This window comes from Hyperolius riggenbachi, chromosome 4 (assembly GCF_040937935.1).
Source record: "Hyperolius riggenbachi isolate aHypRig1 chromosome 4, aHypRig1.pri, whole genome shotgun sequence".
Classification (NCBI taxonomy): domain Eukaryota; kingdom Metazoa; phylum Chordata; class Amphibia; order Anura; family Hyperoliidae; genus Hyperolius; species Hyperolius riggenbachi.
In genome coordinates, this window is record NC_090649.1 from 447,580,066 (window position 1) to 447,599,496 (window position 19,431).

General features: G+C 46.7%; 1 protein-coding gene across 4 annotated transcripts in view; it reads left to right on the forward strand.

Annotated features, from left to right (window-relative positions):
- The window catches only part of DNAH8 (dynein axonemal heavy chain 8), a 491,368-nt gene that overhangs the window by 205,353 nt on the left and 266,584 nt on the right, over positions 1–19,431 (forward strand). For all 4 annotated transcript variants that reach the window (XM_068232705.1, XM_068232706.1, XM_068232709.1 and 1 more), the window contains 2 exons: positions 9,290–9,393; positions 18,210–18,347. In XM_068232705.1, the coding sequence (XP_068088806.1) occupies positions 9,290–9,393; positions 18,210–18,347 (242 nt within the window). The remainder of the gene's footprint in view (positions 1–9,289; positions 9,394–18,209; positions 18,348–19,431) is intronic.

Genomic DNA, 19,431 nt, shown 5'->3' on the forward strand with positions numbered 1-19,431 from the left:
CCCTGAGGGAACTTACACCAGGAGCAACAATAGCACTAAATTAAAGATGGAGGGCAAGTAACACCCACTTCTCCAGGCCCAGTATAAGGGGTCAGACTAAACTTGAAGGGGGGATGTCGGTCCATAAGAGCGGACCTGTAGGCAATCCCCTTAGTCTTGAAAATCCCTTGGGTTGCAATGGAAATCTATGACCCCAGGATTGACAAAAAGGAAACAAAAAGGAGAAAGAAAGAAATAACAGAGAAAATGAGTTTAGAGTAGAAAGAAAAAGTAAGAATAAGATATGTCGAAGGACCGCCCCTGATACCAACTTCCATTCCCTAAATACCAGGGGAATATCATGAGGGGGACAATTAAAATATGGGCCAATTTGCCGAGATGTAGCTCTAGATCCTACATCTACAGATTATATTCATATTCCTTACCCCTGACCAAGACAGTTAGTGCCCTGGGCAAGCACAAGGGTCCGATAGCGGTCAGATTCTTTAAACTCAAACCAGCCATACCATGTCTTCCAAAATTGTTCATGTTTCTCATGTATGGTTGCAGTGAGCTCTTCCATACATCTAGTCTGATCAACTTCACGTAACCACGTTTGAGTTTTGCATGCCTGTGCCAGTCTATGATTCTGATTAAGATAGCTGCTGTGTGATAGAGGCGAGGATTTGGGACAGCCATCCCACCTGATTCTTTAGGGGCTGTTTGAAGGGTATATTTAAGTCTCGGTTTACGGCAGTTCCAAATGAATTTCGAAAAAGTTTGAGTAACTGCTTTAAAGAATTGGGTAGGGATAAAAATCGGGAGGGTTTGGAATAAATAAAGTAAGCGAGGCATAATAGTCATTTTGATAATATTCGCTCGCCCAAACCATGAGAAATGTGGTTTGTGCCTGAGATGTCTGGGTTATTACGTACAGTACACAGAAAGGGTTCCAAGGAGATGGCAAAAATTAGGGGGGAGAGTGGGCACCCCTGTCTTGTTCCATTGCGGATACAAAATGCCTCAGAAAGTACCCCGTTTGCTTTTACTTTAGCATGGGGGTCGGTGTACAATGCCAAAACCCGCTTTCGCATTTTGTCCCCTAGGCCCACATGACTCAGAGTCTGATCAATGAAGTCCCAGTCCACCCTGTTGAATGCTTTCTCTGCATCTGTGGATAATAGCAAGGTAGGGGTGGACCGGGACCTCACCCAGTGTAGGATATTCAGCGTGCGAATTGTGTTGTCCCTCACCTCTCTCTCCGGGATGAAGCCTACCTGATCCGGATGTACCAAATCAGGTAAAAGCGGAGCTAACCGGTTAGACAACATTTTCGCATAGAGCTTGAGATCTACGTTTAAGAGAGATATGGGTCTATAACTTTGGCATTGAGAGGGGTCTTTTTCCGGTTTTGGTAGGACTGATATATGAGATTCCAACATCTGGGGGGGGAAACGATTTTGTCCGGGGGGCGACTCGGTAATGGCATTGAAAGCTTTTAACATGTGGGGCATCAAGATGTGATTGAGTTTTTTATAATAGTCAGGGGTATAACCGTCCGGGCCCGGTGCTTTTCCTCAGGGAACCTGGGCCAGGGCAATACGCAATTCATCTGCAGTGAAAGAATCTTCAAGATCCTTAGATTGCTCATTCGATAGGGAAGGCATACCTGATTGTTGTATATAATCATGCGCCATAGTTCTGTTATTTGTATGAGGAAGTTTACAAGTAGATGGGGGTAGATTGTATAGCTTGGAGTAGTATTCCCGGAAAGTCCCCGTTATTTCCTCGTATTTGTGGAGAAGCTTAGAGTTCTTATCCTTAATACCTGCGATATAGTTAGAGTTCTGTTGGGTTTTAAGGGCTCTTGCTAATATAGAGCTACATTTATTTCCAAATTCGTAGAAAGTGCGACGGCATCGTTCTGCTGCATATTTAGCCCTATGGAATAGGAGATTTTTAAGGGACTCCCTCTGTCTAGTGAGTTCAGATAGGATCGTAGGGGACATAGTTATTTTGTGTTTCAACTCCAAATCTTTAATGGAGGTTAAAGTGTCATGTATTTCCTTTTCCCGTACCCGTTTCCTTCTGGCTCCTTCCCTGATCAATAAGCCTCTTGCATAGCATTTATGTGTTTCCCATAATATAAGTGGGGAGGTGTCCTCTTTGTTGTTAATTAGGAAGAATTCCTCCATGTCGCTCTTGAACCTTTTTAAGAACACTTGGTCCTGGAGCAGTGAATTGTTAAGGCGCCAAGAAGCAGAGCCTCGTCTGCGTTCCCCTAGGGCAAGATCCACCGATATCGGCGCATGATCTGACAGAGAGATGTTGCCAATCGAGGGGGAGGCAGAAACTGACAATAAGTTGTGAGAGATAAATATATCATCAATCCTTGAATAAGAATTGTGAGGGAATGAGAAAAATGTGTAATCTTTTTGAGATGGGTTATGCATTCGCCAGACATCTATCAGTTGCATGCTATGGAGAAGCGTCTTGCATTTATGAAGGAGCCGTCGGGAGATTGGGGATTTTTGAGAGGAGGAGTCTAGGCTAGGGTCTAAAGTTAGATTAAGATCTCCTCCAATAGCTATGCTCCCTTCAGCAAATGTAGAGAGTTTAGCTAAGAAGTCCTGAAGGAAGGAGACTTGTTGGGTGTTGGGGCCATAGTAGGAGCCAATTGTAATTTTATGATTAAACACTGTACCTTTTATTAGGTTAAATCGTTCTGTGGGGTCATTATATTCTGCAGCCAAGAGGAAAGGGGTGTCCCTAGAGATCAGAATGGCTGTACCCTTTGTTTTAGAGTCCTGTGGGATGCTGTAAAAGGCCTGTAACGGTTGTGGAACTTTCTCCGTGATCAGCGCACAACGCATGCGCTGACACGGCGGAAATCCTCCACAAGCGTATATTTGCAGGCACCCAGCAAAAGGTGCTACGCACCTGTAGAGGGAAATTCCTGGCAGATGGCGCTGGGGAGTGCAGAGGAACCAATCCTCTGTACCTCCACAAGTGCCAGACAGGAATTGTACGAAGCGCAGAACGCAATCGCAAGAGAGGCGATTGCGAATGAGATTGAGCAAAGGGACAGGTTGTATGTGTGTGCGCCAATCCAGTCGCCACCCCGCGTCCGCGCACACACAACAGCAGATATGAAATAGGAACGCGATCGCGAGAGGTGCGATCGCCAGACGTGACACAAGGCAGATCAGAATAGAATACGAGGGTAGCAAAGGCACAGCAAATAATACAATAAGGAGATCCGGAAAATAACAAACGCTAGCTAACCGCGAACACCGCACTCATTCGCAACAGTGCACGCGGTTATGCGCGGTCTCCACGTGATAAGCACAATAGAGACAAGCACGCCTAACTAACCATCGACAGACAAACATGAAACAGAGGACGCGAGCGCTTGCTTAACGGTTACCTCACCGAGCCTCCAGCAAGCGTAGCAGACAAGACAGACACACGAAAACATGGAAAAGCGAGAGATAGGATCCACAGCACTAGCGAAAAGTGGCTAGCGCGATCCAGGTACAGAGTAGCAGAACAGAAGGATCCCCATCGCTAGCGAAAAGTAGCTAGCGCGATCCCAGGAGACAGAACAGAAGGATCCCCAGCGCTAGCGAAAAGTAGCTAGCGCGATCCCAGGAGGCAGAACAGAAGGATCCCCAGCGCTAGCGAAAAGTAGCTAGCGCGATCCCAGGAGACAGAACAAAAGAGATAGCTGGTAGCAACCGCTGCACCAGCTATACTCCAAGAACAGAGATCAGAACCATTTCCTGTCGACCACCTTTGGGACTGGACAATGGCAACAGGCAAGACAAGACAGAACAGGCAATACAGATAATACAACCTGACTGGGCTAGAAGGGGAGCCTAAAGCAACCCCCAGGAATTAACTATACTAGATAGCAATGGCTGACACTCCAGCAGTGTCCATTAGGAACAGACCATGGAAAGGAAATGACCAGCAAAGCCTTCTGGGAAACATAAAGCTCTTATAGGCCTAGTGCACACCAGAGCGGTTCGTCTGCAGTTTGCGATCCGCTTGCGGGTGCGGATCTGCTAGGGTAATGTATTTCAATGGGCTGGTGCACACCAGAGCGGGAGGCGTTTTGCAGAAACGCATACTCCCGGGCTGCTGCAGATTTTGGATTGCGGATGCGTTTTTGCCTCAATGTTAAGTATAGGAAAACCGCAAACCGCTCTGAAAAACTGCACTTCAAAACGGTTTGCCAGGCGTTTTTTGTTACAGTAGCTGTTCAGTAACAGCTTTACTGTAACAATACATGAAATCTACTATTCCAAAACCGCTACACAAAACCGCAAAACGCTAGCTGAAACGCTGCAGAAAAATAAGAAAAAGCGTTTCAAAATCTGCTAGCATTTTGCGGATCTGCTAGCGGTTTTTGGTGTGCACTAGGCCATAGTGCCAGTCATCAAAGAAGGCAGGTAGGGGATTTGCATAACGAATGCATGCAAATTCCCCAGCAAGAGAACAGACCAGAAACTTGCAATGGAAAGACAGGTCTCTGTTCCAGAGACCTGCAGCCCACAGACTAGAGGAATGGACAAACAGCTGTCTGCCTGTGCAGCCAGCTGAGCGGATCATCACAAGGCCTGTTTATAATATCTGTTGTGCATCTTAGGAGGTTTAGGGCCCTTAAAGTGGGTTTCTTGAAGACATATAAAATGAGCTTTTTCTTTATGGCACATATTTAGGATAGATTATCTCTTTTCAGGTACATTAAGTCCCCTGGCATTCAGGGATAACATCTTAAGTGACTGCTGGAATATGAGCCAGCAAGAGGCGGTCCCCTCGACATTTTAGAAAGGAAAGAATAGAGACAAATAAAGAGATGGATAGAAATGAGTTAGAAAATGACAGAGTTATAGGTAAGAAAAGGCGTGTAAGAAACCACGCCAATAGTAGTAAGATTAAACAAGCTATTCAAGAATTACCTTTATGACACATAATGGTGTATGTGTCAGGGTGTATTATCACATCTGACAGGAATCCCAGGTTCCTGAGAATCTGGTAATTGCCGTGGGGTAAGAAAGGCCACTCCCAAGAAGGTCGAGTTCCTCCGAACCCCCGGCCTGCTCGTGTGCACCTTATTGAGGTTATGAACAGTATAACTAGCCTACTTATACAATACTCTATTTTTCTCTCATAGGGGAAAATATTAAACCATTAAGCTCCTTCCCCGTAACCAGAAAGAGAGATAAAGTGCGGTTCCCCCCCCTGAGTCAGCCCTCCCATTTATCCCATTCCTCTGCCTCCCCAGGATGGGGCTACATATGAACCCTGTGTTCGAGAACATTGCATAAGTAGGATATTATATGGAAATACAAAAAACCCTGCTGGAGATTTATAGCATCACAGAGTTCACTGACATTAAGGATCTGCAGGGAAAAAGGACTACCCGACCACCTCCCATGAAGGGACCCCCGCTCCCGGTAATCCCCACCCCCCGAGCTAGGTGCCCGGATCCGCACCTCCCAAGCCAGAGACAGCACAACCCCCCGGAGGCCCGCAAACGCGCGCCCCAGGGGGGAGGGGGGCCACCCGCGGGAGGAGGGCGCAGAAGCCCATCATTGCGTCTAGGGAGAGGCCGGGGGGGGGGGGGGGGTGGGCACAAACAACCCCCCCCCCCCCCGCAGCACCCCAGAACCCCCGAGTGACCGGAGTCTAGCAAAAAGTACCATTAGACATAGAATAAGAAGCTAAAATCACACAAAAAAGTCATAAACCTCTCCACCTTTCTCCCCATGAATGTTCCCACTTCCATTAGCATCCAAGCAGCAACTCGAAAATAAACAAGTCCAGTGAATTTGCACAAGGGTCAGTTCCCTGTCTAACTAAGGGCTGGTGCACACCGAGCGGCTTTTTGGGCGTTTTCAGATCCGCTTGCGGCTGCGGATCTGCTTGGTCAATGTATCTCAATGGGGTGGTGCACACCAGAGCGGCAGGCGTTTTGCAGAAACGAAAAATGCCTGGGTGAGGCATTTTTTGGATTGCGGATGCGTTTCTGCCTCAATGTTAAGTATAGGAAAAACGCAAACCGCTCTGAAAAACGGCACTTCAGAGCGGTTTTGCAGGCGTTTTTGTTACAGAAGCTGTTCAGTAACAGCTTTACTGTAACAATATATGAAATCTACTATACTGAAAACCGCAGCAGCAATCCGCAAAACGCCTCATAAAAATAAAATAAAGCGTTTAAAAATCTGCTAGCGTTTTGCGGATCTGCTAGCGGGTTTTGGTGTGCACCAGCCCATAATGATGATCTTAGTTTCTATGGTCTGCATAATAAAACACATATATTCTGGGAAGCAATAAAGGAACATCGTAGCCATTAGGAGAAGGCGGATATGTGAATACCCTATCGTTAATGTTGAGTGTTGACCATAACAGATATTGTAACACGGGAAGGTTATGAAAAGTGCGATATCACTATTTCCTCTAAACTTCTTCATCATGAGGACCGTGGGTGTGGGGAGGCATTTTCTCTGGGTAGTAGGGGGGCAAAAAGGTGTCCGAGGACCAGTGTACGAAATATCGTGTCCAGATCAGATCTGCGGGAGCAGGGCCCACCGGGAACAGCGACCCACCAATGGCCGGACAGCTTGAGCGTGAGATAGAACGAGGCCTCATGAGGAGCGCTGAAGCCAGGTCCAAAAGATCTGTGCAGATGTTCAGAGGGAGTAGATCATGCCAATGTCCGCTTAAAGCAAGGGTTGTAATCCGCGGGATCTGACCTTGATGTAAAACGACAGGATCCCGCACAATGGGGTAGGAGAAGCAAAAGCGGGCCGGGGGGCAGCAGAGCGACAGCATGCGACAGTACTCACGTAAGCTTTTTCTGCAGTCGGGTGACCTCCAGAGTGTCCGGGTCCCATTCAGGTAGAGCCACGGAGTCCATCGAGAAGGCCTGAAACAAAGCAGGTAGGTCTGTCGGGTGGCGAAGGGAGAAAGACTTGGAGCCATGTTTTATGACCAGCTGAAAGGGGAAGCCCCAGTAGTATGTCGCTCCCATATTCTGTAGTACCTGGATCAAAGGTTTCAAGGCTTGTCGCTGTATCAGGGTGGAAGGCGCCAGGTCTTGGTATAGATTAATCTCCGATTCCTGCCAGGAAATATTTCCTGCGTCACGCGCGGCCTTCATGATGCTATCTTTCTCCGTGAAATTATGCATTCTGCATATGATATCCCTTGGAGGTTCGTCATCAGCAGGCATGGCCCTTAAAGCTCTATGCGCTCGATCAAACTTCAGGTGCTGCTCCGGCGGACGGTTCAGCAGGCCATTAAAGATGGATCGCAGGGTAGGTGTAATATCTTCAGCAGGGACCGATTCCGGCATTCCACGTACCCTAATATTATTGCGACGGTTCCTGTTCTGTAAGTCCTCCATTTGCGTTCTTAGGACGCGATTATGGGTAAGTTGTTTTTCTTTTGCTTCCTTCAGCTGTGCCACTTCTGCTCATAAAGTCTCCAGGCCGCTCTCCACCGAGGTGACTCTATCCGACAGGCCTGTGATGTCTGTGTGGATGGCGGCTTTCTCCGCTTTTGTAGAAGTGACTATCCACTCTGTCTGTTCGTCAAGGTCCTGCTTCGTAGGGAGGCTGCAGAGATACTTCCATATATCTTCTAAATTACACAGCGCTGCAGGGCCTGCTTTGAAGGACGAGGAGGTTTGTGATGCAGAGGGTGCAGCATCCGCCATGTTAGAGGCCTCTGGAGCCGGGCCAAGGGCCTGGAAATAGCGGGTCACCGGTCTTTGAGCCGGAGTTGGAGGGCACCGGTCAACAGCAGGAGCTTTCTTGTCGCCCTTCATACCACTTTGGAGGCCAGGAAAGAGAATTTTTCTCGGCTAGAATAGCTTTTAGAAGCACACGAGGCCGGGAGCTCAGCACACGCACGTCCTTACTCCTCCATGGTTGGCTCCGCACCCGATTTTAGTGCTTTTAACCTAGTTTTATACATTCCTGGTCGCCTTTTCCTATTGTGCTATTCACACCCCCAACCCTCCTGGATTGGAGGGGTTCTTCTGAGCCCCACATTGTGTAGGCGAGTGAGTGCTTATTACTACAAGAGAGCGACCTTATCCAGTCCAGGCTGGACACCCCGAGTGGAGTCAGGTTATAAATCTCCACCTGCCTCAAGCGGTTGGTTGCCCCCTGTGCTACCTACCTTTGTGAGTAACTTTATATTACATTCACGTTTCCTTATATTACATATTGCACTATTGGGGCTCCCGTTGTCTCTGCTCTTTTTCAAGTTTCCTAGACACACTTCACTATTCTGTCCAGTACATTGTTTCTATACACCGCGTGAAGGGAACCTAAAGCGAGGCTTCCATATTTATTTCCTTTTAAGCAATACCAGTTGCCTGGCAGTCCTGCTGATCTCTTTGACTGCAATAGTGTCTGAAACAAGCATGCAGCTAATCCAGTCACACTTCAGTCAGAGCACCTCCTCTGCATGCTTTTTCAGGGTCTATGGCTAAAAGTAATAAAGGCAGTGGATCAGCAGGACAGCCAGGCAATATGCATTGTTTAAAAGGAAATAAATATGGCAGCCTCTATGTCCCTTTCTCTTTAGGCTCCATTTAAAGAGAAACCATAATCAAGAATCAAACTTCTTCACAATCAGTAGCTGATACCCCTTTTCCCATGAGAAATCTTTTCCTTATCTCAAACGGATCATCAGGGGGCTCTGTATGGCTGATATTGTAGTGAAACCCCTCCCACAGTGTGATGTCAGGATCATGGTTCTGACATCACACTGTGGGAGCCTTGTTGCATTGTAGGAAATAACAGCTGTTTCCAACTGCCAAAAAAAAAGCAGCATCTCCTTCCACTGACATCACCTGCCAGCAGTAAAAATGTCACCATGTGATAAATGTCAGAATGTAAATCAGGGAGAGGAAAGATTTTACAATGTGCAAATACTGACTAAATCATTTATACATAATTATTGTAAAAATGAAGCACTTTTTTATGACATTATTTTTACCGGAGTTCCACTTTAAATTCACTTATCATCCTGATACTTATTAGTATTTATCTGGTTCAGTTTTAGGTTTAGTTGGGCTGTCATATGTCCTACTTCTTGGGAAGCTTTTATTACACGCCGGTATGTGAAGAGCATTGGTTTATACCAAGATCAAAAAAATCTGTATCCTCTGTGATTTTGAGTTACTAAAAATTTGACAACATGTCCTTGTATGCAAAGCTTGATGAAGACAGTAACAGTGTATCTGGGCGTCATTTATCTCCTGGACTGAGTGTTATTACAATATTTTTAGGCACGTATGGACAGTCTGTGGAAGAAGTCTATCACTTATTCTTCAGGGGAAGAGCTGTTTGGTTTACCTGTCACCTGTAAGCCTGAACTCCTAGACAAAAAGAGGTAAGGCTCCTTTCTTACCAGTACTTCCTACGTAGCCAGCACTTCGTGCACAGCCAGCACTGAGGCTGCATTTCCACTTGTGCGGTGCGAATCGCCGCGGTAAAAATTTGCATGCGGATGGGAGCTGCACAGGCAGTAGGAGCAGGGCAAAGCAGCAGCAGCAGGTGTAACGTGTGCCAGGAGCATGACGGACGTGGCACTTGCCAAGTGGCACTTGTCACGTGGCACTTGGCAAGTGGCACGTCCGTCATGCTCCTGGCACACGTTACACCTGCTGCGCTGCATTGCCCTGCTCCTACTGCCTGTGCAGCTCCCACCTCCAGGACAGGGTGCCACAGGCCACTGATACCACATATATTTAACCCAAAACACAATTGCAGCATCATTTTTTGGAGGTGTCTTGGCTGAAAACTGTCATGCCCCAGTTGTGCGGTTGGACTTTGGACACAATGTGGGCTGCACGACCGCTGTCTGGAATCTAGAGGAGAAGACACTAGTGCACACTAACACATTAAAGAATTAACAATAGTGGAGTGATAGTTAAGGGGTTAATCACTGAGCTTATCACTGTGTACAGCCCTTGGCCTAGCAGTAGCACTGCAGCTGTGCAGCACACACTCTAACTGTCACACTATGAGACATCAGTCAAGCTAATTAACGATTACTATAGAGTAGTGAAGGGGTTAATCAATTAACAGCTTTAGGTTTATATCTGTGTACAGGCAGCCCTTGCTAGGCCACCAGCATTGGAGCATGTCTCCCAGGAAGCATTCAGCAAGCCAGAACGATCTGTCTCATCATGGCAGCCCTCCTTGTTATACAGGGGGGCCTGGCCAGGGTTCCTTTCTGTGATTGGGTGCCAGGGCTTAGGCTAGGAGGCCTCTGATTGGTTTAATGAGGTCAGGTGGGGCTGGCCAGGGTTCCCCTCTGTGATTGGTTGCTAGGGCTTCTGCTGGGAGCCCTCTGATTGACTCCAGGATGTCATCACCTTAGTTACAGTATTTCGATCCGGATATCCGTGGATATCCGCAGATATCCGGGTCATGTGTCAAACTATCCGCAGATAGCTATCCGGATTTCTATAGCTATCCGGGATCCGGAATCTGATCCAGATAGCGTAAAAATGGTCGGATATCCGGGTTACTCGGATATCCGGAGTCTGGATGAGCATCACTGCACACAGGGAGTCAAGAAGCCGCTACTGCCACACATCTAACCGAGCCTTTTCGAGCACGCCAGATTGAAGCCAGTCTGAACGTAAATCGATCGGGCTTCCAAAGTGCAGTATTAGTCTCTGGCAAATTCAGGCCGGTTTCACTCTGAATGTTGGCGGAAGCCTGGCGGCCGCACTGCCGTCAGCATTCTTCGGGGATTACTGCGTTAGTACGCGGTAACTCCTATCGGCTAACTTCCTATGGCCGAAGCGATTAGGGCTGAGCTCTCGGATTCCGAATTTCGAGTTTGCCATCGGAATTTGGCAGTTCCGAGTAAGCACTCGAAACTCGCAAATTGAGCAATTCCGATACCGAATTCGCGTTTACATTGAAGTCAATAGTGCTAAATTCCGTGGTTAATTGTGAAGCCCCCTTACATGCTATCATCACCAAATTTGCCATGTATATTAAGCAGATGAGTAGGAATATGGTAAAAAAACATTTTGTGAAAAGACCTTATCGTTTTTGAAATAAACGATTTTAAAGTTTCATAGGAAAAATGGTTTTTAAACTGTGTAAAATGACACTGCTGCAGTACAGGTTACTGCATTCCGAGTTCTGTATACATATTGTATACATTTCATGAAAACAGATAGCGTGGGGTCCCCCCTCCCAAGCCTCCTTAACCCCTTGTCCCCCATGCAGGCTGGGATAGCCAGAATGCGGAGTCCCGGCCACGTGGGGCTTCGCACCCTGAGCTATACCAGCCCGCATGGTCCATGGTATGGGGGGGCTCTGGAGGAGAGGGGCTGCCAACCTCCCCCTTTTACCCCAGAGCCTTTGTCCAATCCATGGACAAGGGGCTTTTCCCCACCTCCGGTGCCCCAGGAGAAGGTGGTCGTCGACATCCTGGGGGGTTCATGGTGCCATCCGGGGGTCCCCTTTAACAAGCAGACTCCGAAAGCCGCCCCCTCCCCAGGAGAAATGAGTATAGGGGTACACGGTACCCCTTACTTATTTCAGCAGAGAGTTAAAAAAAGAAATAAAAACATGACAACGAAAAAAGTCCTTTATTGCTCTGGATTAACCAGGGATACTTACCTTGCAATAATCCCACGCCAGTATCCTCAGGAGTGGTCCCACGCCGGCAGGGCCGGCCCGCTCATGAGGCGGGGTGAAACATTTGCCTCAGGCGGCAGATCTGGGGGGGCGGCACCCGCCCGTCCATGGACGCTGGGGCCGCCTGCCGAGCTGGAGGGGTAGCGGGCAGAAAGGGGGTATTGGGCCTAGCGGCGGGGAGGGGGGTCGGACCCCCCCCTCCCTCGCCTGGGTCCCCCGATCTGCGCTCCTCCTCCAGCGTAAAGTACCAGCCAGCGTGCATATGAGAAGAGGCAACGGGCGGGGGAATCACTCACCTTCCGCGTTCCATCGCGTGCTCCACTGACGTCACTTCCGGCAACGCCGCCCACTGTATTGTAAGTGGACGGCCTTGCAGGAAGTGACGTCGGTGGAGCGCACGATGGAACGCGGAAGGTGAGTGATTCCCCCGCCCGTTGCCTCTTCTCATATGCAGGACAGGTTGGCTGGTACTTTACGCTGGAGAAGGAGCGCAGATCGGGGGACCCAGGCGAGGGAGGGGGGGGTCCGACCCCCCTCCCCGCCGCTAGGCCCAATACCCCCTTTCTGCTAGCTACCCCACGGGGGGGGGGGGGGAGCGATTTTTTTTCTAATTTTGCCTCAGGCGGCAAAAAGTCTAGGGCCGGCCCTGCACGCCGGTATCCTCAGGAGTGGTCCCAGGCACCCGCCCAACTCCCGGGGCTGAATGGCTATAGACAACCTCTGCAATCTGTATTGCATAAGCTAGAAACACGAAATTGTTTGCTAAAATTTTCGGCAAACAGTGTCATAAACAAAATGGCTGCTGGGGAATTCCCGTTCCCCGGAGGCCACCTCAGACTGTCAGATTGAGCGTTTTTTCACATAAATAGGTGGGTCCAGGGGACCAGGGCACCTCCTGCTCTGGTCACCTGGACCCACCATCTATGTGAAAAATGGCTGGTTTCGCCACTCTAGTGTGGCCTCCAGCGTTCCGGGATTTCCCAGTGGCCATTTTGATCGCATCACTGTTTGCCGAAATGTCTTGTTTCAAAGGCAACATTTTCGTGTTCATAGCCTCTGCTATACAGATGCAGAGGCTGACTGTGACCATTCAGTGGCAGGAGTTCGTCGGTGTGGGAGGGTGGTGAGATGTCCTAAGAGGATACTGGCGTGGGACCACTTCTAAGGATACTGGCGTGGGATTTTCGCAAAGTAAGTATCCCTGGTTAATTTAGAACAATAAAGGACTTTTTTCGTTGTCGTGTTTTTATTTCTTTTTTTAACTCTGCTGAAATGGGTAAGGGGTACCGTGTACCCCTATACTCATTTCTCCTGGGGAGGGGGCGGCTTCCGGGGTCCGCTTGTTAAAGGGACGTCCGCTTGTTAAAGGACGTCAGCGGCCCCCACCTCCTCCTGGGGCACCGGAGGTGGGGTAGAGCCCCTTGTCCATGGATTGGACAAGGGATCTGGGGGAGAGGGGGAGGTTGACCACCCCTCTCCTCCAGAGCCCCCACCCCCCATACTATGTGTGACGAACATTACGGAAAGTCGTGCGCGTAAACGCCAACGATTTTCGTATGGCCCCGCACAGTTACTGTCAGCCCTGGGTAGAATAACAAATACCTTTCTTTTGCTCTTCTTCTGATAGCATTGCAGAGAGTACAGTAACCTTCCCCCACCTCCTGTTCAGGTCAGGAAAGAATTTAACAAGTGGCTCGCTTCCCTGGGGAGCAGCCATTTGGTCACTCAGCTCATCTCCACCAAACCAGCTCAAACTGGTTGAGATTCAAATTTCCCTCCAAGCTCATAGCTTCACACAATGGGAACATTTACTTTATTAATAATTCAAAATAGGTTTGGCACAGCAAGACCAAAATTACATTTTCTGATACCTAGGAAACAGTTCTATCGTTCACCTGAAGTATAATTTTCTAGCTATCAGGAATCCAGAGAGAAACTACTTTATCCGGCATGCGTAGAGCGAATTTGTTAGACTAGGCATGTATAGCCTCGTTTAATACAGAGTCGCATGCTGCTCATAAATATGGTCTCGGATTTGCGATGCACCAATCTTGGGCCGAGTCACACAAATTATTAATAATTGGTACATTCCTTGCTCTGAGTCTGTGGGTGGCAACCTGACTGCCAGGAGGTAACCCTGCCTTAAACACACCTACTTTCCAGGTAGTGACCGCCCCAAAACTGAGGTCAGTAAAAAGTGTTTGCGAGGAACTCCTCCTCAGTTCTTCAATTTCCATCGACCAGGGAGGTCCAGACATGTGCTCAAGGAAAACCGGGCGCATATTGTGTACAAAGGACTTTTAACCTTAATGCCTACCTTTAAACTGGACTATTTTTCTTCATGTTTCAAATGGACTGCTCAGCTAACTAAGTAAGAACTTTCTGATTTTATTCCTTTTTATTTTTTAAGCTCTGTGTTTATGTGTTAATAGGTGTATATAACTGTATGTAATGCATTTTTGTTATTAAACGTTTAAAAATCGTTTAGCGGTTAGGACCTGTTGCTGAACATACACAATCGTACCTATTCTCCTGAAATCGCTACCCTGTGTTTAATAGAAGTATAATCTTATAACCCGTATGCGAGAACCCGGCCCAGATATAACGATCTGACCCAAGTTCCTGCATACTGCTAAGGGTTAATAGAGCGTTCTCCAAGTCCTAGTAAAATTACAGTAGCGGGCTGTGTAACCCACTTGGTGGCAGATCTTTGAATTGTATGTGTGTGGTGAATCGGTTGGTATCAGAACGCTCCCTTCGCGAGTCAGTTCATCAAATTGCGAACGCAGGTTACCCTTTGTGATGAACAAATGACCGTGTGAGAGGATTTCTGACACTGATCGACTGACCCACCCGCAGACCGGCCTTGCGGTCTGTGACATTATGGACCATGCGGGCTGGTATAGCTCAGGGTGCGAAGCCCCACGTGGCCGGGACTCCGCGTTCTGGCTATCCCAGCCTGCATGGGAGACAAGGAGTTAAGGAGGCTTGGAAGGGGGGACCCCACTTGTCTGTTTTCATGAAATGTATACAATATGTATACAGAACTCGGAATGCAGTAACCTGTACTGCAGCAGTGTCATTTTACACAGTTTAAAAACCATTTTTCCTATGAAACTTTGAAATCTGTTTGCTCCAAAATTATAAGGTCTTTTCACAAAACTTTTTTTTTACCATGTACCTACTCATCTGCTTAATATACATGCCAAATTTGGTGATGATAGCATGTACAGGGGCTTTACAATGAACTGCAGAAGTTGGCACTATTGACTTCAATAGAAATGCACTCGGAACATGAAAATTCGGAACACGAAATTCGGTTTTCGCATGCGGTACACGAAATTTAGACGAAATCGGAATTCAGCTGTTCCGATCAGCCCTAGACGCGATCACCTGCGCAGAAGCGTATTGCAAAAATACGCTTCCGCACAATGCATAAAACTTGCGTGGCTAACGTGACTTACAGTCCTCCACAGGAACCGCGTGGTGACAAACGTATGCAGTCGCGTGAGGGATGCAGCAAAAACGTCACTTCCGTCACATAAAGCCACACTGCGTCAGTATAAAAAAAAATCTATGCGGATGTAGTCCCGTTTGTTGTTTTTTTTTTTTTTTTTATGGGACCCACCGGATGGGAGAAACCACTGTTAACAGTGACTCACATCTTCCCTCACACCCACATATCTACTTTTTATGACGAGTCAATTGCTATTTATACCCCCATATTTCTGCAGTTTTCACCTTAGGGCGAGATATTTAGTTTTACAACCCACACGTAGTTTTACAACCCCCAGGCTACACAGATTCATTAAAGAAGTCTTGATCCTAAATATGTAGCCTAAATCTAATGAAAATTAGAAACGATGGCCCTTAACAGGCAAAACTGGCCAGAGCAATGCACCTGTGACTAATTTGCATAACCCCGCCTCCTCCTGATGCTACCCTTCTGTGGATCTATATCAATACATCATGTTTGTTTTCACATGTTGCGTTGCTTGTCAGGATCTGGACAAATACCGGGGGCTTGATTCACAAAAGAGTGCTAACTGTTAGCGCGGCCGTTTTCGCGGAAATTTTCACGTGTGCGCGCGATCGCGAATTTTCACGCGCAATTAAACGTTTTTGCACGCATCAAAATTGTTATAGTTTTTGCACGCAAACTTGCACTTGCGCGCAAAAACAATAGCGATTTCACACGAAAATTTGCGTTTGCACGTGAAAACGTTCAATTGCGCGCGAAAATTCGCGATTGCGCGCAAACGCGAAAATTCACGCGAAAACGGCCGTGCCAACAGTTAGCACTCTTTTGTGAATCAAGTCCATGGTGTATATAATCTATATATGAATGAAATAATGATGGAGAAGGTACTTTTGTATTACGCGTCCAGCAGAGCGGCTGATGTAACTGAGCCTGTTACCGGGGCTCACCGCAGCTGAACGGCAAACTGCGGAAGGATGGCGTGGGACTTAGACGTGTTTATGGGGCGGGAGAAAGCCCCTGGTAAATATCAGAGTTTTAGTATTGTTCGTCTCTGAGTCTCTTTAAAGTCCTTCGACAGGAAGTTGCAAGGTCTCCTGGGATTTGACCTTGAAAAAATGCAATCTCCTTGCCTTTTTTGTATGCGATTTTCTAATGCAGTCACTGCGATTACAAGTTTCTAATATCGCATCATACTACTGTGTACAATTCATCACAATTTTCATTATTTTTAAAAAGGCTTCACAATTGAAAAAAAAATGCATGATGTTATAAGAACACAGCGCAACGCAGTCTGTTTGTACAGGGCCTAATGCACTAATCCTTAATCTGCACTGACAGCACATGTAAGGCTGGGTTCACATAGGACATAGCGTGAAACGCTGCGTTTTATGTCATGTTGTAAGTTAATGTTGTGTTCGGTGTTCGTGCGTTTGCGGTGCGTTTGCAATGCGTTTTCCATGTGTTTTAATGCGTTTGCATATACAAAACGCATATGCGTTCTGTATACGTTTTCCATGCATTTTTAGATTTCCATTCATGCAAATCACTTGGAAGACAGCAGGAAACCAAAATACAGCAAAAAAAAATATTTGGGGAAAAAAACGCATGAAAAACGCATACCATTGCGTTCCCATTGACTTTCATTTTGTGCGTTTTGTGGGTACGCATTACACACAGGTAGTGTTGCTCGGATAGTGCTTTTTAAAATCCGAATTGACCCCGATCCGGATACCTAGATATCCGGATCCAGTTCGGATATCCGAATCTGGCCTTTTAGATATCCGCGTGAACGCGGATATCCGGTCGCATTATCCGCGGATATCCGGCCTATTCGGATATCTGGATAGAAAAACCGGAAGTGTCCTTTAAATAGCTTTAAAAGGGGTTTTGAGGGTAAATGAGGCATGTATCATCATTATTTTGCAGAGGGAAACACTGAGGCTGCATTTCCACTTGTGCGGTGCGAATCGCCGCGGTAAAAATTCGCATGCGGATGCGAATTTCGCATGCGGGTCTATACGAATTTTCATGCGATTAACCATGACAGTGCTGGTGTGCTTTTCCATTGTTTCTATGCGAATTCGCATGAAAATTCGCATGCCTAAACCTCATGCGAATTTCCTATTAAATACATTGTATGCGATTCGCATAGCGGTATGCGAATTCTGATGGCTCTGCCATGCAAATTTTTTCTGCACAGAAAAACGCAAAGGAATCCTGACAAATGGAAACAGTCCCATTCACTTGTATTACTATGCGAATTTGCATGCGAAAAACGCATGCGAATTCGCGATAGTGGAAATGAGCCCTTACTGTGCAGCCAGGATTAAACTGTTCCCCCACATGGTCCAGACCCTATTGCAATTACTATGGCTTTGATAGCTATTGATTACCCCAATATAACTATTAACCTAATCAAAGCATTTAGCACACCACAGTGTAACCATTTTTATGTTTAATTCAAATATTGCTTTTACTCGTAAATTCTTCATGTCATGTCTGTCTGGAGGTGTGGTGAGGGAGTGGCTTGAAGAGTGTTGCTGTGTGGCTTGAGTAGTGTCGGGGGTGTAGCTGGGGGTGTATTTTGACCAAAAATGCTTGAACCATAAGGGCCCATTTCCACTAGAGTGAATCTGCATGCAGATTCGCATAGACAATACAAGTGGATGGGCTTGTTTCCACTTGTCAGGGTTTCTGAGCGTTTTTCTGTGCAGAAAAAATCTGCACTGCAGAGCCATCAGAATTTGCATACCGCTATGCGATTCGCATACAATGTATTTAATAGGAAATTTGCATGCGGTTTTGGTATGTGAATTTTCATGCAAATTCGTATACGATTTCGCATAGAAACAATGGAAAAGCACACAGGCACTGCCATGGTTACATTCGCATACATAGTTAAATTCGCATACAACCGCATGCAAAATTCGCATCCGCATGCAAATTTTTTTTCTGCGGCAATTCCCACCGCACAAGTGGAAACGGGGCCTAAAAGTCCATCATTCTGGTCTTAGAAAGTTGCACCATCCTTGTAACAATGTATCTTATCATATCTTATACAGGAAAGAGCTGGCCTTGCTACAGAAGCTGTACAGCTTACATGATGCAGTCACAATCAGCATAAATGGATATTATGACACTCTGTGGATGGATATAGACATTAAAAAGATTAGCACAGAGCTGCAGGATTTTCAGAGCAGGTACAGTGTATAAGTATGCAATAGAAGCCAGTGGCACAATAAGGGCCATACCTAATTGCTAATACTGTATATATAACAAAGAGATATCAAACAAGAAGGTACTGGGGTTGTCGGCCAGTATCCAATCAACGTAACATTTATTACAGTCCGATAAACATCAGGTATATAACCACCAATAAAACATAATTTCCAAAATCATGCCAGTGTAAAGTGATGTCGCAAACGTCAAAGTTTTGGTTCGTTAACGCGAATTAGCTGCGGAGCACCATAGACTTCAATAGGCAGGTGAATTCTAAAACCTATAGGGACTGTTTCTAGCCATAAAAGTGATGGAAAAATGGTTCAAGGGGCCTAGCACCTGGACAGTGGCATGCCGGAGGGGGATCCATCCAAAAGTGCCAAGAAAAATTACGTAGTTTAGGCAGAGTCATGTTTTAATCGCTAAAGGGCAGAAATCACATGACATTCCTAAATTTGTGGAATAAAGTGCTTTAAAACATCTGGCGTGTGTACCCATCGATCAGGTAGTGTAGGGGTTAGGCCCGCTTTACACTGACAGACGAAGCGCTGTGTTTTCTGAACCGCAAAGAGTATTAGTGATAACCTCAGGTGAGCCAGTCATTGTTTTTACTATTTGACACCCTCAGGACATAAATGTTAGTCATCTCAGCGACAATCTTTGTTTAGTGGTCGCTGTGCTTGTGCGCACGTTCGCGGGAGTGCAGTGATGGCGGTTTTCCAGCCCCTATGGTCTGGCTGAGGTAGTTCAATGACAGTAAAGTGACCAAAAAAAACCTGACTCTGCAGTGTGCGCCCAGTGTTGGCCTAGTAGGCTTTATTGATCACCTGAGGTAACCAAACAAATAAACAGTTTTGCCAAAATGTATCCAGCAGATCGAAATTCAGTCTGTCCACAATGAAGCAACAACCTTATTGTCTTGGATGTGCCAACACACTTATATAGGCCATTGCTTCATTGAGATACGCAAGCCCCTTCACCATGACAAGGTAACAATCACGAAGGGAAATTGATATGTACATGCTTTTTTGTTTCCCCTTTTTCTTTTCTTGCAACCACTGTGTA